We start from the raw sequence: 22314 nt of genomic DNA on the forward strand, positions 1-22314 counted from the left end.
TTCATAAATTGGACTGATCTAATTGCATCTGTTCCCGAGTCAACTCAGAAATTTAAATGATCCAGTTAGAGCAAGTCTGCAGTTAATCATTTACTGATTTAAATGATCTGGTCAGAGTGAGGAGGATTTATTATAGTAATTTATATGTAAAAACTAAACATAAACCTATAGTAATTCTAATTAATTTCTGTGCATCATCTTTGCTGCTGTGTGATGTTTTTTATATTACTTAGTTTTATATGCCAGGCTATATGACATATTTTATAATTTGCACTTGTTTGTATACTAATTAAGTAGTACAGCTGAATGATACTGGGAAAATAAGCAGTGAGTTATATGGTAATGAATTTCTTTGCGATATAACATTTCGCTAGAAAAACTAACTTTTTAAAAACATATTTATATAATGACTACACTGAAATAAACAGGTAAATCCTTTTCAGATCTAATTAATTCTAATTAAGGCTAAAAAACAGTGTCATGGTGCAAACATTTAGAATTTAAACACTATAAATGAGTGAAAACCTCTGCAGATATTCTTTTATTGGCTGTTGACATTTTCCTCTCTAGTCTTGACTCTCAACATTATTTATTTTCAGCTCTAGGTTCATCTGATTAAATTTGGTTAAACAAGCTTTGGACAAAATTGGCTAAACAAGAATGCAACTTACAAATGCTTAACACATAAACTAAACATTGATTATCACACCTATCTGTGATATGGGTATTGCATTTATTATTGATAAGATAAAAATACTTTTTCAATATATTGTGCAGCTCTATTAAGTAGTAGTTATCAGTAAATGATTAGTTTTAGTCATAAAAAAGTGTTTAGTCATAAAATAAAACATCTTGTACATTTACTTCCGTAATTAACTACTATCATACTTGTACTAAGAAAAAGTAAAAAGAAGTACTCCATAATTTTACTGCTTTTAAAAATATTTTATTAGGGTATCTATATTTTTAAAAGCAGTAAATCAAGTATTTTTTTTATTTTACTTTGTTCATTAATGCAATGGCGATGACAAAAAAAAAAGAAAATATGGCAAAAAACAAAAAGTACAGCTTTAATTTCTGCTTCTTTATATGTACTTTTACTAAAAAAAAATATTAAAAATAAAAAAAAACTGCTTATGAGTGCAAACTTTTTTCAAACCAGGCTCACTGGAGATGTGTGACCAGGGCTAGATTTTTGAGAACTGAGAAATATATAGCAGTGGCTATGTCTTCTTGCAGATTTTGTTTCCACAAATCCTCTTGAGGTCGTATACATTTCTGCCAATCTAAATGTCAATCTCACACATGTCCTTGAGATAGAAGCCAGTCAGCTTTTCATGCATAACATATCAGCTAGCTATCGCCTGACCCAACCTCCCCCTTTCCTAAACCCCAACCAATAGTGTTTTCAAAAGCAAACTAGAAGAAAAAAAACTGCGGTTCTGTGCTATTACCAAGATTTCAAACTGCTTTTTGGGGGTTCTGTTTTACCTGGTTTCTGAAACTGTCCTTTGTTGGACAGAGACACACAGAATGCAGCCATTATATGTACTTCAGGGCACATAATTCTCAGGCCCCGTTTACACTAGTGCGTTTTAGTTTTAAAACGGCGTTGTAGAATGAAAACGATCCACGTCCACACTCGCGTTTTACCCAGCGTTTCTGAACAGCTCTCCGTCCACACCAAAACGCTGAAAACGCACATCACGTGACCACACACACACTCTCGGGCAAGCGCTCCAGCATTTCTACCCAGATGAGAGCTCTGCTTGTCGGACTGCTCATCAAGCATCTCCCGCTGGATCTAATCTCACTATATTTGCTAAACGTGATATTTCATTCATGTTGTTGTCTTTATCTAACGACATAGGCCAATTCCCTGACTTTGGTCATTGGAATCTATTAAGTTACTTGTTTACGGGTAACATTGGTTAAGCGCAAAGATAAGTTAATGATTAATCCAGGTACATTGACTGATCGCTTACCTTTATTTCCTACAATGTATAAACTTATTGTATGTTATACTTTTATAATTATCGATTATTAAAACTAATATTCAGCAAAAGAGAGGGTGTGTTTCGTATTTTCACTGAAATTGAAAAGAGGCAGTTGTTATCGGCTCCGTTTTGTTATAAATATCCACACAGTGAAGATGACGCTCATATATGCAGCACGACGCCTCAACATTTCTGCTGTCTGTTTAGTTGCTAATATTAAAATGAAAATAGGCAGTTCCTTAAATCATGTTTACATTTTATTGTTGAGAAAGTGAAACAACGTAGCCAAGGTGATGTGAATGAAGTTATAAAGTACACTGTTCCCTTTGAAGATTTACCCGTGTCCTCGGTATGTTTTCCATATCAAACTGAAAAGGGGGAGACTGCAGCCTTGATCAAACTTGCAAAGTCTGAACTTACAAGAAGAGGATGCGAGACTGAACTGTGTGTGGGCTACTTAATATTGAGGAAAAGCCCCAATCAGATAGGCGAACGTTTGCAGCCCCGCCTCCGTTTTCAGATGTCTCCGTCTTTCCCCATCCACACTGAGACGGAGCAGCAGCGTTTTAGAATGAAAACGGCCTCTCCAGCGTTTTCAAAAAGCTCAGTTTTCGGCGCTCGAGAACTCCGGCGTAGTGTGGACGGATGGCGTAACCGTAGCAAAACTTATGCGTTTTCACACTAAAACGCACTAGTGTAAACAGGGCCTCAGTTCTCAAAAAAAATGCCTAGTATTCCCATATTCTGGACGCAAATAAATAAACACTAAACAATCAGCACTTTTACTTTTAAGAATTACTTGCACAATCAACTACCTTCATACTTTTCCGAGAAAAAGTGAAAGGAAGTACTTAAGATTTTTTCTGCTCTTTAATATTTGATTAGGCCATCTATATTTTTATTTAAACCCTTCATCAATGTTCTTTGTCCAATAATGGAATCAAATAATTAATTTGCACATACATTAGTACCTTAAAAGTGTTGGGTTGTTTTTTAAACACAGTTTCAGGTAAAATATGGACAAAAATATGCTTAATTTTTAAATTACATTTTTATTCAAGCAGTTGGATTTGTTCATATTTTCCCAAATAATTTTAGGTTCAAACAACTCCACATTTTAATGAGCAATAGTTAAATATAATATAATATAATATAATATAATATAATATAATATAATATAATATAATATAATATAATATAATATAATATAATATAATTCAATATAATATAATATAATATAGAAATATAGTAGTATATTATAATATAATATAATATAATATAATATAATATAATATAATATAATAAAAGTTAACATAAAATAATATAATGTGGATCCAGATAAACAAGCAAGCAAACAAATAAATGAATACAATCATGTGCACCCATTAGATTATTAGATATTTAGTAAAACATTTGTAATCAGGTCATAGGCATTAATTCAAACTTTAATCTTTAATCTTACCTTGGGGTATCGGAATCTAAAGTTCAGTCGGCCAAAATCGGTCAGGAAGCAAAACCTTGTGAGGAAAACCCAGTCCTGTGAAGAGTGGAGGGGGGGGGTTTGTTATATAGTGGCCGTGTCTGGATGTTAACCTTCATTCTGAGGAAAGACTCATGGGGTTCAAAAGAGACATTCATGCACTGCTTATCTGGAGACTCGCACAAACCATAGACATGCCCCTGCTAGCAGCAAACGCAACTGAGATTTGAGAGATTTTCAGCTCCAACACCCAGACATGACATCATTTAGCAGACAAAGCACCTTACAGCACATTTATAAGAAGGACGTTTTCCCTGGAGCTTGCTGAACAACACAATAGTGATGGCTCACAGCTTGCAGACATCGAACCAGCAGTCCTCTGCTTTCAAGCTCAAAACTCTACACCTGAAAATGCAGAAGTACAGTTTTATCTAATAGAAGTCTGACTTAACAGTTTGAATAGATAGTTTGGCCAGAAATGAAAATTCTGTCACCATTTACTCTCCCTCCACTAGTTTCTTTCTTCTGTTAGAACACAAAAGAAGTCATTTTGAAGAATTCTGAAAACCAGTTGCCATTCAACAGAGGACAGAAACCCATAATGGTTTGGAACCGCTTGGCGATGTGCAAACGGTGAATAAATGATAATTTTGGGGAGAACTATCCCTTTAACATCACATTCTCCTGTACAGTGGAGGGGTTAATGAAGTTCCTGCAGTGTTCAGTTAGGTCTCGTCTCTCAGACTCTCTTGAACTTGCGCCGACAGACACACATGCAGTCGGTGAAGTGTAAAATGGCAGTAAGTGCGCTCCAGCTTTCAGCCTCTCATCCAGATTAACTTCCCCCTCAGTGTCTACTGTTGGTGGTTTCCACAAGGACAGGTTTCCTTGACAATGCGGACATCAGCCTTAAGACTCTCTGAGGCAGAACTGAGGCCAAACAGCCATTAAGAGCCTGGCGTCACATGACCGAGCTGCTGAAAGACCACCTTGTCTCTCCAAAACAGAAGCACATGTAAAAAAGCACCTATGGTCAGTCAGGCAGTTAAACAAACACCCACTCATACAGGAGAAGAAAAAAATCCCTGGTGAAACTAAAATCTCAGGACTATTGTCATGGCAACGGACACTAAAGCACTTCACAGCTACTATAGAAACAGGCCCCCTGTATAAAACACCTTCTACGGCATATGACTGTCCATTAATCCTGGTTCATAAATAGAAGAATATAAATATAAACAAATTATTTCTGTTGAAACTATTTGCCCTGGAAAATAAATCTTAGTTTCTTATTTTTATGTTGAAGTACTTTACCTTATTAAAACAAGGTATATGTGCATGCATATTTAAAACAAATGCAAAAATAATTACAAGAAACACAAAATTACTGAAACTTTAACAAAAAATGGTCATTTATACAGAACTGAAAATGAAACATAAAAAGTTATCATTACTAGTAAAATACAATATAATGTATAATTACAGATCATATTTTAAAAAATCTGAGATGTGGTACTGGATATTTGCGTTAAGTAAAAGTTCAGTTTTACAAAATATACGCAATAATATTAAAAGTAATAGTCAAAGGATAGGAAACAGTAAGATCTGTTCATTTTTTTTAAAGAATTCTGCTCTCCAAGGCTGCATTTATTTGATCAAATTTACAGTAAAAATTATTACATTGTGATTTTTTTAGCCATTAACAATCACAATTATTAATTAATTCACAATTCATTACAATAGGATGTTTTTCTGCTCTATTATGATCAGTTATTATTGATACAAAATCACTAATAATGCTTCTTACAAATATTTGTGCTGAAAGTTTTTTTTTTTTTTTTGCTTCATATTATTATGGAAACTGTGATACATTTCTGATACATTTTTTAGGATTCCTTGATAAAAAAAAAAGTTAAAAATAATAGTCTATGTATACATATTAGGGCTGCTCAATTTAGGGAAAAATCATAATCACGATTATTTAGTCATAATTGTAATCACAATTATTCAAAATGATTTGAAGTCAAAATTATTAGTGCTGCTGAGAATTTTTTTTTTAAATAAATATTTCCCAAATGATGTTTATCAGAGCAAGGAATTTTAACAGTATTTCCTATGATATTTTTTCTTCTGGAGAAAGTCTTATTTGTTTTATTTCAGCTAGAATAAAAGCAGTTTTAAATACTTTGAAACCTATTTTAAGGTCAATATTATTAGACAATATATATTTTTTATTGTCTGCAGAAGAAACTACTGTTATACAATGACTTGCTTAATTAAGCCTTTGAATCGCACTTTGAAACAGAAATTGGGGGAAAAGGGTTGCTAATATTCAGGAGAGCTAATAGTTCTGACTTCAACTGTATGCAGTTATTTTCCTCCCTGCAAAGGAAAGAGAAATAAATACAATAGAATAAAAATATGAAACAAACTGTGCTTTAAGCATCTTCACTGTAAGAAAAACACTTTAGCTACAAAAGTCCTTCAGTCAAGAGCAGCGAGGGATTATCTCCTTTTGTATTTGATTAATAATGATAAAAACAGGCGGCAGTCACTTTAATGGTTTCGCTTTCATGTTTCTTTTGATCCTCAACTTGTTTGTTTATTACTCAAATGAGGGTGAATATGAATTATCACTAAACACCGCGTTTTAACACCTATTTGACCATTAAAGCGCTCACATTAAGATGACTTTAGATGCTCTGATCGTCACAGTGTGCGAATGAGACCGAATGCTTCTGACTGTCCGTCACGCACACACACACAGGAGCATGCGGTTTAGTTCACGCTTTTAAGAGCAACAAATGTTTAGTGGATGTAATGTGATAATGGAATAATCCATGTAATGATGGAATAATCGTTTATCTCAATTAATAGTTTTTCATAATCATCAGAAGCCAAAATCGAAAATGAAATCGGATTTTTGATTAATTGCACAGCCCTAATATATATATATATATATATATATATATATATATATATATATATATATATATATATATGAGCAATATCACACAAGTAGCAGTGCGATATGACTGTGCCCCCCACCAGTGCTGATATACAGCCATATCGCACTGCTGCGATTGTGATATTGCGTTTATACAACAGTTTGATGGCATAATTGTGTATATAAAAACAAAATCAAACATGAAGAGTCTCAAAAAAAATAAATACTTTCTTCCCCTTTGGATTCAAATCATAAGCTGACAGTTAAACAGCTGAGCAAGCATCTTTTAAACTTGAGATCCGTAGTGTCTGCTTTTTGCTGGCTGTATGTGGGCGGGGTAATACACAAATGGTAAAAAGGCTGTACGGGTGCTGATATTACTTATATATATATATATATATATATATATATATATATATATATATATATATATATATATATAAAAATATATATATATATAAATATATATATATATATATATATATATATATAAATATATATATATATATATATATATATATATATATATATATATATATATATATATATATATTAACAAAAAGGAGTTAATGATAGATGCGGTACTAAAATATGGCAGTAACCTAGTAATGTAGCAAATTTAAAGTTTCAAATTGAGATGGCAATGGCGAGGCAAGTAAAAATATGTATACCACAGCTTTACAGCCACTGGTATTGTTCCTTCCTCTTTCAAAGTTGCTGCTGTTCCTCCTATTTTAAAGAAACCTGGTTTAGATCCTTATAACCTCAAAAACTTTCGTCCTATTTCCAACCTTCTATTCATCTCCAAAATTCCTGAAAAAACTGTCGCTGCTCAACTTCACACTCATCTTTTCTGTAATAACTTATACAAACAATTCCAGTCTGGTTTTGGCCCACTCCATTGCACTGAAACAGCTCTCCTCAAAATGACCTCGCCCTAGCAGCTGACTCTGATTCACTATCCATTCTCCTTCTGCTTGATCTAAGTGCAGCTTTCGACACAATCTCAAAACATTCTTCTTGACAGGCATGCTTTAATTGGCATCGGTAACACACCTCTCAGGTTTCATTCATACCTCTCAGGTAGAGCTGCACAATTAATCAAAAAAAGATCGCGATCTCGATTCTAACCCCTAGGCATAGACAATCTTAATCCAGCATTTCTATGATTCTGACAATCATAATTTCAAGATCAGGAGAGAATCAAAGGCGGCTGCACGAGACTTTTCATTGTTTCACATACATTGCTCAGCAACATGGACACCTCTAAATGATGTTTAATAGGCACCTACTGTATTTATAAGGCATTATTCACCAAAAAATGTCATTTTTGTCTTCATATAATGCTGTATTCGTGGCCGGGAAATCACACCTGATGTAAGCTGCTGACCATGAGTTGTTACCACATTTATCCACTATTATCTGTTTAATAACAGGTAATAAAGTTGTAAGTAATATTCAGTTTGTGGTACAGAGTGATCATTTGGGAGCCGCATGCGAAGTATGAACAGCACTTAGCAGTGAAAATGAAACCGAAAGCATGCACATCATTTACATAATCATATGGCAATTTAGAGTTGTGATTGCGCCAAGCATTTGATGTTTTTTTCTTTCATAGCGAACACACAGTTGTGTATGAAAATACATGTTTAGTGTCAGTATAACTACTCTAGCCAATAAAAAGTTGATTTTAGCAGTGAATTAAATGGTCTAATAATGTTTGCAAGCATAGTTCTATATCTCAAACATAATTCAACATCAGAATTATTATAAGTAGAATAGAATTATTTATAGAAACCAGTAGACCTGCACATAATATTATTATTGTTGTTTTACCCTATGTTTGAGAAAAAAACAATAATAATTGCTGACTCATATTAAGCTTTATTTTACATCGACAGAATCGTGATCTTTATTTTAAGCAAAAAAAAATCACGATTTTCATTTTAGCCAGAATTGTGCAGCTCTACTCTCAGGTCGCACTTAGTTCATTCAATTAAAATATTTTACCTCGTCATCAGTCCCCGTCAATACCGGTGTGCCCTATGCAGGGTTCAGTTTTGGGTCCCCTGCTATTTATCATCTATCTTCTTTCACTTGGTTATATTTTCCGCAAACACCGAATCCATTTTCATTGGTACACAGATGACACCCAGCTCAACCTATCAACCAAACCCAACCTCAAACTCCCACCTTCATCCTTTACTGACTGCTTTGCAGACATCAAATCCTGGTTCACCCTAAACCTTTCTGAAATTAATTGACAATAAAACTGAACTTCTACTAATAGGTACACGATCCACTTTAAATAAATCACATAGCTTTTCCATTCCCACAGATGATTCTGTCACAATCTCGGTCTGATCACCGGTTTGATGTTTGTGTTACTTTTTCCCTTTCACTCGTATTGTTTTGATCACTCATACCCTGCTTTGTTTACCTCTCGCTTCCCCACCCATCTGCTCTATTACTTTCCATTAGTCTATCAAACTAATTTCACTCACCTGGTTTCCTTGATTTCTCCCCCTATTTATCCCTCTGTTGATCGTAGTTCTGTGTCAGATCGTAGTTTTTCCCCTTCCGGCATGTCTGGCGATCTCCTGGTCTAGTCCTGTTCCTTGTATATCCTGTGAGTTTTGTCGTGTCTGATGTCATCCTGTTGATTTTCCTAAAGTGTTTTTTCTCCGTCTGCCTTCAAGCCTGTTCCCGTCTGTTTTTGCTTTGCCGCCCATCTGACTCTCCGTCCCTATCCTGCCGGCCCTCAACACTCTCTCGCCGGCTTCCAAGCCTCAGTCTTCCTCGCGGCCATTCTGTCCCAGTCAGCAGCGGCCGGATTCATCGCCCCCTGTCGGGTATCAGGGTATTGCACCCTCTTGAAGACTGTTCATCTAACCTCTCCGGAGTAGTTTTATTTAATCGTTTTTGGAGACTTTATTTCTCAGTTTTGAGTTTTTGTGAACTTTGGGCTTTTTTGCCAACTCCATTACGGAGGAATTTTTAGTTTCCTTTTTTGAAGATTGTTTTGTTGACTATTTTTTGCCCCTTGAGTTTGTGGGCTTCAATAAACTTTGCTGAGACCTGCATCTGTGTCTGAACCATCTTCTCTCTCACTCAGACCTCTGACAGTACGATCTGACCAACGATGGACACAGCAGGCCAAGATTCTGTCAGGTCGGCTTTAACTCAGCAAGGAGCTCTATTGGGTCAGCATGAGTCAAGACTCACCAGCACTTCCAGAGAAGTGGAGTATCTCACCAATCAGGTGGCTGATCTCACGGCCCGTCTACACGAGCTTCAGTTCGAGACCCTGCAGGGGGCCCAGGCGTCCCATCAGGCCCCTGAACCACGCTGCAACAATCCCCCTACCTATGATGGGGATCCTACTTCATGCCGGGCATTCCTGTCCCAGTGCTCGGTGGTCTTCACGCTCCAGCCACGCACCTATGCCTTGGAGGAGACTAAAGTGGCCTTCGTACTTACCCTTCTCACGGGCAGAGCTCGCGACTGGGGAACGTCTGTCTGGGAGGCCAGAGCACCATGCGTTTCCTCTTTTAGTAGTCTCCGTCATGAAATGATCAGACTCTTTGACCGATCTGCCAGGGGCCAGGAGGCGGCAGATCAATTAGCTCGTCTTCGTCAGGAAGGTCAGTCTGTCACTCAGTACGCTATAAAGTTCAAGACGTTGGCGGCCTCATGTGATTGGAACGAGGGAGCCTGTCATGCCATGTTCCGGGCTGGACTGGATGAGGACATCCAGGATGAACTGGCGACCCACGACCTACCTCAAGATTTTGACACCCTCACAAACCTGGCGCTTCGCATAGAGGGCCGTCTTCGCCGTCGAGACCATCGAAGGTTTCTGCGCTCTTCAACCAGAAGAGAGGACCCCGGGTCCCTTTCCACCATGGTACCTCCATCGGATCATGAACCCATGCAAGTGGGATGTCTCCATCTCACGTCTCATGAGAAACAGCAGCGCCTGGCTCAGGGTCTGTGCCTATACTGTGGCAAGCCGGGGCATTTTGCAGCGAAGTGCCCAGTAAAAGCCAAAGCTCATCAGTGAGAAGAGGGATCCTGGTGGGCGCTATTCCTTTCTCTTCCCCCTCATCTCGCACCATCCTCCCTGTTGTGGTCCAGTATGATGGCATTTCTGGTTCCTGTTCTGCTCTCATTGACTCTGGGGCAGAGGGGAATTTCATGGACCGCTCTGTGGCCGCCCAGTGGGGAATCCCGACCATCCCTCTCGCTGAATCTGTTTCTGCCCATTCCCTTGATGGTACTCTTATTGCCACCGTCTCTCACACTACCCCTAGTGTAAGTCTTATTGTATCCGGCAATCACCGTGAGGTCATCACGCTGTATCTTTTAGACTCACCCAATGCACCTATAATTTTAGGGCATCCTTGGTTGGTAAAGCATGGTCCTCACGTGGATTGGTCTGGAGATTCTGTCTTGTCTTGGAGTCAATCATGTCTTAAGTCTTGTCTTGGTCCTGCCCCGTTTCCTGTTTCTGTGTCTTCTGTGTTACAGGTGGAGTCGGTGGATCTGACCGGGGTTCCGGCGGAGTACCACGACCTGCACCTGGTCTTCAGCAAGTCCCGGGCCACCTCCTTGCCTCCGCATCGACCCTACGACTGTGCCATTGAGCTCCTCCCAGGCACTTCTCCGCCTAAGGGACGTTTGTATTCTCTGTCCCGTCCTGAAAGAGAGGCCATGGACAAGTATATTAATGAATCCCTTAAAGCCGGCCTCATCCGCCCCTCCTCATCCCCAGCGGGAGCTGGGTTCTTCTTCGTCAAGAAGAAGGACGGCTCCCTCCGTCCCTGTATTGACTATCGAGGGCTGAATGACATCACCATTAAAAACAGGTACCCCTTACCTCTTATGTCCTCAGCCTTTGAACTCTTACAGGGAGCCCAAGTTTTCACCAAGTTGGACCTCCGTAATGCTTATCATCTGGTTCGCATTCGGGAGGGGGATGAGTGGAAGTCAGCCTTCAACACACCCACGGGACACTTTGAATATCGGGTCCTTCCTTTTGGTCTGACCAACGCCCCGGCTGTCTTCCAGGCCCTGGTCAATGACGTGTTGAGAGACATGGTAAACCAGTTTGTCTTCGTGTACCTGGATGATATCCTAATATTCTCTCCCTCTCTGCAGGCACACACTCAGCATGTTCGCCAGGTGCTGCAACGACTCTTAGAAAACCAACTGTTTGTTAAGGCGGAGAAGTGCGTCTTCCACACCCAGTCAGTTTCGTTCCTGGGGTTTTTGATTTCGGCGGGTGAGATCAGTGCCGATCCTGCAAAGGTAAGGGCTGTTGCCGAGTGGCCAACTCCAGACTCTCGCAAGGCACTGCAGCGGTTCCTGGGATTCGCCAACTTTTATCGGCGTTTCATCAGGAACTTTGGCCAGATTGCTGCACCCCTAACAGCACTGACCTCCTCCAAGGTACTGTTTAGGTGGGGGGATAAGGCTCAGGAGGCCTTTGATAAACTCAAGTCCCGTTTTATCTCTGCTCCTGTCTTGTCTATTCCAGATCCTAAACAGCAGTTTATAGTCGAGGTCGATGCTTCTGAGGTCGGAGTAGGCGCAGTCCTATCACAACGATCTCTTCAGGATGGGAAAGTACACCCCTGTGCTTTCTTCTCCCACCGTTTGACCCCCACGGAACGAAACTATGACATAGGCAATCGGGAGTTGTTGGCAGTCAGGCTCGCTTTGGGTGAGTGGCGCCATTGGCTGGAGGGCGCAGAGCAGCCTTTTGTGGTCTGGACAGACCACAGAAACCTTGAATACATAAACTCTGCCAAAAGGCTCAATGCAAGACAAGCCCGCTGGTCTCTCTTCTTCAGCCGGTTCAATTTCACACTCTCGTACAGGCCTGGGTCCAAGAACGTTAAACCCGACTCTCTCTCTCGCCTGTTTGAGGCCCCAGAGAGGGTGGTTTCAAAGGACACCATCCTGCCCAGGGGTGTGGTGGTGGCCTCCCTCTCTTGGGAAATTGAGAGTCGGGTCCTGAAGGCCTTACGAGAGTGCCAACCTCCTCAGAGAGTTCCAGCGGGCAAATTATTTGTCCCTTCTGCTCTGCGTTCACAGGTCATCCAGTGGGGTCACTCATCCAAGTTAGTCTGTCATCCAGGAGTTCGGAGATCGCTGGCAGCCATCCGGCAGCGATTCTGGTGGCCATCCATGGCCAGGGATGTCAGGCAGTTTGTGTTTGCCTGCTCAGTTTGCGCCCAGAACAAGAGTTCTAACTCGCCTCCCACTGGTCTGCTCCGCCCCCTTCCCATCCCTTCCCGCCCCTGGTCACACCTTGCCCTTGATTTTGTTACTGGGTTACCAGTATCGAAGGGGAACACTGTCATCCTTACAGTGGTGGATCGATTTTCCAAGGCGGCCCACTTCATTCCTCTTCCCAAATTGCCCTCAGCCAAGGAGACTGCTCAGGCGGTGGTGGACCACGTTTTCCGGATTCATGGCCTTCCGGTCAACGTTGTTTCTGATAGGGGTCCCCAGTTTGTCTCCCGGTTCTGGAAGGAATTCTGTCGACAGATCGGGGCCTCTACGAGTCTGTCATCGGGATTTCATCCTCAGACCAATGGGCAGTCTGAGCGGGCAAACCAGGATCTGGAACGCACTCTCCGCTGCCTGGCATCTCAGAATCCGAGCTCCTGGTGTCAGCAACTGTCCTGGGTAGAGTATGCTCATAATACTCTACCAGTCTCCTCCACAGGTATGTCACCATTTCAGTGCTCTGTTGGTTATCAACCACCTCTTTTCCCCGCACAGGAACCCGATGCTGCGGTCCCGTCTGCCTTGGCTTTTGTCCAAAGGTGTCGACGTACCTGGAGTAGAGCCAAGGAAGCCTTGGCCCAGGCTAGTAGACGGACCAAAGCAGCGGCTGACCGTCATCGGACTCCAGCTCCCCGCTATGTTAGTGGTCAAAGAGTATGGCTGTCTACCAAGGACCTGCCTCTCAGGGTAGCCTCACGTAAATTGGCTCCCAGGTTCATTGGCCCATACCGGATCACCAAGGTGTTGAGTCCTGTGGCAGTTCGGCTCAAGCTCCCTCCTACGCTTGGTCGGGTACACCCAGTCTTTCATGTTTCTAGGGTTAAACCTGTTTTGTACTCCCCCCTTGTTCCCACTGTCCCGACCCCTTCCCCCCTCCCCCCCGTCTAGTGGATGGTGCTCCAGCATATACTGTCAGAAAGTTACTGGACGTCAGACGCAGGGGTCGTGGTTTCCAATACCTAGTGGACTGGGAGGGCTATGGCCCGGAGGAGAGGAGCTGGGTCCCGGCCCGGGATATCTTGGACCGGGGGTTGGTCGAGGAATTTCGTCGGAGACGAGGTGAGCCCCCTCCCTAGGGCGCCTGGTGGCGTCCGTGGGGAGGGGGGTACTGTCACAATCTCGGTCTGATCACCGGTTTGATGTTTGTGTTACTTTTTCCCTTTCACTCGTATTGTTTTGATCACTCATACCCTGCTTTGTTTACCTCTCGCTTCCCCACCCATCTGCTCTATTACTTTCCATTAGTCTATCAAACTAATTTCACTCACCTGGTTTCCTTGATTTCTCCCCCTATTTATCCCTCTGTTGATCGTAGTTCTGTGTCAGATCGTAGTTTTTCCCCTTCCGGCATGTCTGGCGATCTCCTGGTCTAGTCCTGTTCCTTGTATATCCTGTGAGTTTTGTCGTGTCTGATGTCATCCTGTTGATTTTCCTAAAGTGTTTTTTCTCCGTCTGCCTTCAAGCCTGTTCCCGTCTGTTTTTGCTTTGCCGCCCATCTGACTCTCCGTCCCTATCCTGCCGGCCCTCAACACTCTCTCGCCGGCTTCCAAGCCTCAGTCTTCCTCGCGGCCATTCTGTCCCAGTCAGCGGCGGCCGGATTCATCGCCCCCTGTCGGGTATCAGGGTATTGCACCCTCTTGAAGACTGTTCATCTAACCTCTCCGGAGTAGTTTTATTTAATCGTTTTTGGAGACTTTATTTCTCAGTTTTGAGTTTTTGTGAACTTTGGGCTTTTTTGCCAACTCCATTACGGAGGAATTTTTAGTTTCCTTTTTTGAAGATTGTTTTGTTGACTATTTTTTGCCCCTTGAGTTTGTGGGCTTCAATAAACTTTGCTGAGACCTGCATCTGTGTCTGAACCATCTTCTCTCTCACTCAGACCTCTGACAGATTCAGTCAGTACCCCCTCCCCTCAAGTTAAAAGTCTGGGGGTCATCTTCGACAGCACCCTTTCTTTCACTGCACATGATAATAATGTCACCCAGCCCACTTATTTCCACTTTCGAAAAGTAAATCGTTTACGTCCTTCCCTCACACCTCATTCAGTTGCCATTCTTGTTCATAGTTTAGTCACATCCCGTTTAGATTACTGTAACTCCCTTCTGTTTGGCCTTCCTAAAAAAAACTCTTCATAAATTACAACTGGTACAAAATGCTGCAGCCCGCATTATCACAAAAACCCTCTCTGTCTGTCACATCACACCCATTCTTCAACAGCTTCACTGGCTTCCCATCTTTTTCAGAATTAATGATAAAATACTTCTTCTCACTTTTAAAGCCATCCACAATCTCGCTCCTTCATACCTTGCTAACCTTGTTCATATCGCTACACCTTCTCGAACACTCAGGTCTTCTTCTTCCATACACCTCACTGTTCCCTCTGTTCGCCTTGTCACTATGGGGAGTAGATCCTTCAGCCACTCTGCTCCTCAGCTTTGGAATTCACTTCCTCCTGATCTCCGTAATATAGACTCTCTTTCACAATTTAAATCCAAATTCAAAACACGTCTGTTTAGAACAGCTTATTCACTTTAACCTGACTGCATTTTTAAAGTTTGTTTGTATTGTTTTGTTTTTGCTATTGCTACTATTTTTATTGTGTTTTTCCTTGAACTGATTGTTATAGCTGTCCTGTACGGTGACCTTAAGTGTCATGAAAGGCGTCTTTAAATAAAATGCATTATTAGTATTATTATTATTTTTTAATTTCTGCTTCTTTATATGTACTTTTACTACCAAAAAAAAATACAACTACTCATGAGTACAAACTATTTTCAACCCAGGCTCATTGGAGATATGTGACCAGGGCTAGATTTTTGAGAACTGAGAAATACCGGGGACTATGTCTTCTTGCAGATTTTTATTTTATTTTCACATATGCTTTAGAGGTCATTGCACATTTCAGTCAATTTAAATGTCCTTTTCAAACATGTCCATGAGACAGTAGCCAGTCAGCTTGTCATGCATAATATACCAGCTTGCTATCGTCTGACACAAACCACCCCCTTCCCTAAACCCAACCAAGAGTGTTTTCAAAAACAAACTAGAAAAAAAAAGACATCAGCTGTGTGCTGTTGTGCTATTATATGCACCTCAGAGCACATATTTCTCTGTTCTCAAAAATGTAGCCCTGGGCGCACATTCTCAGTGACCCTGTGTTGACTATTTTTGTGCTTAACATTATGGCTCAAATTATGTTGACTGTTTTTAATTTGTACATTTGACTATAAGGTTAAACTCATTCTCTGTGTTGTGGTGTGGAATGGGCCTTAAAGTGTCACTATTAATCCTTACCATCCACCTCACCCCCAACAGACACTGCGTTGTAATACAAAGTAACTGAATAAACCACAGGGAGATGAGAGACATGACACACACACACACACACACACACACACACACACACACACACACACACACTACATTAATCAAGCTCTATACCCAAATGCAGGATCTGGTCACTTCAGCCTCTCACTGTCTTTCCAGATCTCTGTCCACTCGCTAAGCCTCATTAACAATTAATTACCAATCAACTAGTCATGTCACCCTAGGTCCAGTGGGCTTTTAAATGATTCATCACTTAAGTAACACAACGGAGCAACACATAAATACACACACACTCACTTGACACATGCATATAAACTCACACATGCACTGACCTGAGGGCCCCTAGAAAGAGTCTGTGGCAATGCCAGTTACCCACAGGCAGACCTGCACAACCCTCTGGCCAGACTCCAGAGATAAACTCAAGATCATGGGTTTACCTCAAAGACAGCACCACTGTATCTTGTACTATTTTTAAAATGCATTTCATAAATTTTTAAAGATATTAACAACACTGCTCTTGTCTTAATGTTGTATCATCTATTTAATTTTAATATACACAGTGTAAAAGTATATGTGTGTGTGTGGTCCTGTTGCTTAAAAAAATGTATTACATATTAAATGGTTTCATATATTTATTTATTTTTTTTTAAACATACATACATACATACATACATACATACATACACACACACAAACATACACACACACACACACACACACACACACACACACACACACACACACACACACACACACACACACACACACACATATTAGATTAGTACTCGAACTAAACAAAAACTGAACAAAAAACTTAAATTCAAAAATGTGTTCACTCAAATTAATACTTTACAAAAAAAAATCATATAATTGTAATAAACAGGATAATTAAAATCTAAATATCCATCTACCTATCCTTAAAAAATAAAATGTAAGTTTTAAAATAGAATATAACATTTAAATATATTTAGACATATCATCACCTTAGAATGATAAGCTTCTATCTGACATTGTCAAAATTAAGTCATTGACATATTCTTATTAAATGACAACTTATTTACATTATAGGATGTTTTTATAAGTTGTTCACATTTTAAGACTTTTTATTTACAAAACAAATGTTACACAAATACTGTTTGCTAAATGGAATGCAAAAACTTTGAAGCTCAATAACTCAAAATCATTCAGAAAGCAGATAGAACCTTATAATTCCAAGGTGACGATGTGTAAACACACACAGACACACACATTCATATTTAAAAATATTTCAAACAACGTTTCCAATGTTGTATCTTTAAAAAAAAATACAATTAATTTTTTGTAGCATACGGTTAAAAAAAAGCTATACATAGGCATGTAATAATTTAATATATTTAACAAATATACTTAGATTAAAGAGCCAAAATGCTCTTTCAATGCTTATTATAGCCTTTACCAGGATAAAACATGCCAACAATGTACAAAGTGTGTGTATGTGTAAGTGTGTGCTTGGCAGTATTAAAAAAACGACCTTGTTAGGAAATAAACAGAAGTGAGATTAATGGCCCTTTTAACCACCTCATACAGAGACCCAAAACAGAGCAGGATCAGCACTTGGATACAGGCAGGGACAGAACAGGTTGCTTGTACGCTGCCTACAGCAAACAGAGGACAGCATCATCCACGGATCCCAAATTTAATTGGAAGAGACAAAAATCTAATTCATTACTTTCATGGATTAACCTGCCGGAATTATTTGCATTGTGTACAAATCTACATGAATATATTAACAGATAAAACAGAAAATGAAAGAATGTAAGATAAAAATGTGTGTATAAAAGCTATTTAAAGAAGAAAATAGTTTACCCTTCATTTTTTCCTATAATCTTTGTTGTTTAAATCGATGAGATGAAATAAATGCTGCAATAACTTTTTTAAAGCACAGTCAGTCTCACTGTTTCCTCCAGGCCAATATTTACTTTTTGCACTAGATATGTCTATCAAATGAAATCCAGAGTGCTCTATACATTACACTTCAGTCATCTAATCCACACAACAGCTATTAGGAAATTAAAGAAATTAACGCAGGTCAAGTTAGCACACACTCCATCATCAATACATTAGGTTTGTGTGAATGCTTGAATTATGTCCAAGAAACACATCGATACACATTACACACTGTCGCACCTTTATAAGCACACAGCGAAGCGACCTTAAACCAGTTTAGACATCAGCATTCGATAAATGCACTGCCACCGTGCTGTATCGACACCATAATATGAGTATCTTTGTCGACACACACCTGTAAAAGCGGATAAGAGTGTGCAAGTTGCTTGTTGGCGGTATGCCCGTGCCTGGAGGACGAATTACGCGTCCATTGGCTCAATAGCGGGGTGTGTAATGATCTTGATACACAGCACATTAAAGCATTAGACGTCCAGAAGCGTGCGAATGCAGAGGCATGAATACACACTTGGCATTAGAGCTCAGTAATAACAGGCATGAAGAGATGCGCAGCTAAAAACCGCCGGAAAACTCCGAATCATTTTCAGCAGCATAACAGTGACCAAAGGTAAACACTTCACTCACCTCTTTTGTGTTGACGATTCCTTTGACGTATTTCCCCAACACCGAGCCGACACATAACATACTGGACACTACGGCGAGTCCTAATACTTTCTCCATCTTCACCTGTCCACCGTAACGTTTCTGCGCTCTTCTTCTGATGCTGTGCGAGCAGAGGAAGATCTGCCCACTGTGGCTGCCAGACGCGCGCCCTCGTTCTCGCATGTATCCCCAGAATTGACGCCGGGAGCGCGCCTAGTACCGCACGCGCTTCGCAAGCGTAAAACGCGCGCTGCCGATATTTTATTGCGACATAGCTAGTCGCTTTTTATCGGTTTAACCCCTTCCGATCGTTGGCCACATCTTCACATTTTCATCCAGCCACATCACACAAAGTTGATTCAGATAATTATATTTATTTAAATATAAATCAACACAGGGAAATACACAATGCAGAAAAATACTTTTTATAATGCAAGAATTCTACAGTTCTCAAAATATTGTTGAGAGAAAAAAAAGACAACTTAAGAATACAGTTATGGTCTCTCTATACAATATATGTCATCTATGAATATACAGTACATTCCAAATACACAGGTTTGCACTTATGGTGACTTTACATTAGGGATAGTAGTGATAGTAGTAGTGATACCAGTTATTATAATAATATTAGCATCAGTATCATTATGATTAAGAATCATATAGAAGTCATCTTTCAGTTTATGAATGGCTGTCGTCACCCAAAATATCCACCTGATATGCTGTTGCTGAAATATAAAGTGCTTATTTTGTGAGATTGTCCTGAACACATCAGGTCTGACGGAACATAAGGAAGTGTTCCTGCAATTTCAGAATTTCTAAAGTAAAAATGAGGAGAGAACAGACATCATCACCCTCACAAATGATACTGCAGTGGTCATTAGAGCTTGCGCTTAAAGTGCACAACATCACCCGTGCTGGACTTGAAGAGGCTAGCAGAAGCTCAGAAATACTTGCAGCCAATCTATTCTGAGACAACCAAACAACAGCAACCTACCGATTAAAACTCCAATTGAGTGACGGATTGACTATTAGTCTGGAGAACAGCTGTAAAATGCAATGACACGACTCAGCGGGCTTGTGCCTCTGAGAGAAGATGATGCAGCACAGTTTTGGCTGCTTGCGCCTCTGTAATAATAGTCGCAGGTATGGCTTTTTAAACAGAGGACTAAATTAATATGGTGTTTTATATAACACCCTTGAGATGAATGAGTAAAGTCTCTCCCAGGGAGGCAGTTTGAGAGTCATACACAAAAAAAGATGGGGGGGAAATGCTCAACAGTGCATTCAAGGTTACATCTTCCAACACAAAAAAGCTAACAGAGACAACTTGACAGGAATGGATAACCAGAGGGCGTCAAGTGTCTTATGGTTCCTCTCCCTGTGCCGGTTGTTTCAGTCATGGTCACACACAATGGCTTTCACATCTATAAGAACAATAACACACTCTTTCCATACCCAACTATATCACAACTTTTTTTTAAATACAACTTGCATATAAATGAGTTGTTAATATGAGGTAGAACATGAAAGAAAAATGAATGAATGGCAAAAATGTATAATATCATAATTTAAAATGCAGTAAGTGAAACATTTCTTTGTCTTCTGTGGACTATTATATATTAAATTAAAAAGAAAATCATAAAATTAATAATAAATATCTCAGACTTATTTTTAAGTATCTATTTTAGTAAATAGCATTTTTTTCATCCACGAATTTCTAAAAAAAAACAAAGGAACTTGACACATTTTATCACTAAATAACATGTCCTCTGATGTGACACTACATCTGTAAGAATTGAAATATTGCAAATATTCTGATGTCTTTGACAATTCAAAACATGAGCTGAAAACAGAGACTGGTAACTTCACAACTCAGCAAGGGGAATGCGGGAAAAACCAGTTCCTGCTGCATTTGCATCTGAGTCTGCTTCATCCCCCCAACTCACACATATGGTCATTTCAATGTTTGAATGTTCTAGAATTAACCAAACTGACTTTAACTATCATGTTTGATATCATTTGAAATGTCTCAGTGCGATTGGTACAATGGTCTCATTCTCTCAGAAATAGACATAATCAGAACAATAAATATATAACTTCAGGCATCTTTTGAACCACTGTGAGGGGTGTGACACTAAGTGTGAATGCCTTTTGTTATACATTCACACCCCCTTCCTTGAGGGAATTCTTGGATTATTTAAGGTAAGGCCTAAGAAAAGCTCAGGGCGATTCTGCCTAACCAGATCAGCCCATAACATGGCTAGCTCCATGTTATGTATATTTCAAAGTCAGGAATGCATCTTTTTCATCTTGGAGTTATCTTTGATAATTTGATGTTTTGTATTGATCGTTTATGAATTGACTAATTGAATTGGCATAATACATTTACCTGACTAATAAATTGTTATGTTTTGAATGATTCAAACAGAGTTCGTGTTATTATCACTGATAAATGTTGTTGTCCATAGCACTACAAGCCACTGTACAGGTTAGTAACGGACTAAAACATGTTAGACGGAGCAGCGTGGCACGCTATTCAATGTTGTTAGAGATCCGACTAACAAATTGGCATTTATTCATGTATACTTGGACTGTAAAAGGCCAACTATTTAGAACAACAAAATATTGTTGAAACTACTTTAAATGTGGATATTTAGGCCTTCATCTACAATAGTATAATCCTGCGCGATTATTATTAAAATACTTTGTCTTGATTAAGTGGATAACAGATCCATGGGGACCACATAAAAATCTCCTAAATTGAGTAAGTAGGGTTCTGCCTTTTTAGGAGAGTGGTTAATCGCCTCTGTTTAATGACCAAGACTGACAAGCTTGTATTAAGAGATTGTATACCCGGCCGGTGCAAGACTCGAGATGCTATCGGAATCTGAGTAAATGAGAATAAGGTATAATAACAAATCAAAAGAATATTCAATCATAATCTAAAATAATGTGAAAGGAAACAAAATAATCTTATCAATGTTTTATAATTGGAGTCAGATAAAACGAGGATAAATATATTAATATTCTAAACCATCTCATACTAAAATTGGAGTCAGATATGAGTTAAGTTTAATATAAATCAACATTGTGCACTGGAAAGACCGAACATGCAGTGAACCTTCATCCACCATTGGATACCGTCATTGGACCAACTGGCTGGACCCTACACATGCTTATTTTAAAGAGCCCCTATTAAGGGTTTTTGAAAATAAGCTTCCATACAGTGTGTAACACAGCAATAAGTAAATGAAAACATCCAGCTGAGGTTTAAATCTGAAAGTGCACCATGTTTAAAACTATTGATTCTTTCGAATAAATGAATCTTGTTGGTCTCAGATCATTTGCTTGAATGCATCAACGTCGATACGGTTCATCACCAAATATGTAGTGCTGGATCCGGTAAAACGTGAACGCGCCTTTCCCTTCAGATACTAGCAAAGCTCAGGGGATCAAGGGACTGATTAAGACACGACGATGACAATCACTGAAAGATGAAGATTTTTGGCTGTGGGGAATAAAGGGTTCAAGTTGATTTTCACAACAATACCACAGTAAAGTGAACCTAGTGCTGTATTTGTTCCTGTAATTTTTCAGATTTTTGAAACAATAACCTATGCTGCAATGCGGGACTCATCAGCCATTTGCTATTAAAAGAAGGAGCAGCAGAGACTATTTTG

General features: G+C 39.6%; 1 protein-coding gene across 5 annotated transcripts in view; it reads right to left on the minus strand.

The window, feature by feature from the left end:
* tmem145 (transmembrane protein 145) overlaps positions 1-18825 on the minus strand; it is a 56472-nt gene extending 37647 nt beyond the window's left edge. For 3 of the 5 annotated variants that reach the window (XR_015511485.1, XR_015511486.1, XM_087287107.1), the window contains exons 1-2: positions 18617-18825; positions 3460-3534 (exon numbers count right to left, since the gene is read on the minus strand). Coding sequence is in view for 1 of the 5 variants with exons in the window: in XM_087287107.1 (XP_087143233.1) it covers positions 3460-3534; positions 18617-18817 (276 nt within the window). In the remaining 4 variants the exon portion in view is untranslated. Of the gene's footprint in view, positions 1-3459; positions 3883-3971; positions 4596-8928; positions 9216-18616 lie in introns of those variants that run through there. The other 2 variants (XM_087287108.1, XM_087287109.1) reach the window with 2 other exon arrangements.
* Positions 18826-22314: the final 3489 nt, after the last annotated feature.

The sequence above is a fragment of the Danio rerio genome, chromosome 16 (assembly GCF_052040795.2).
Source record: "Danio rerio strain M-AB ecotype USA chromosome 16, GRCz13ab, whole genome shotgun sequence".
In the NCBI taxonomy this organism is placed as follows: domain Eukaryota; kingdom Metazoa; phylum Chordata; class Actinopteri; order Cypriniformes; family Danionidae; genus Danio; species Danio rerio.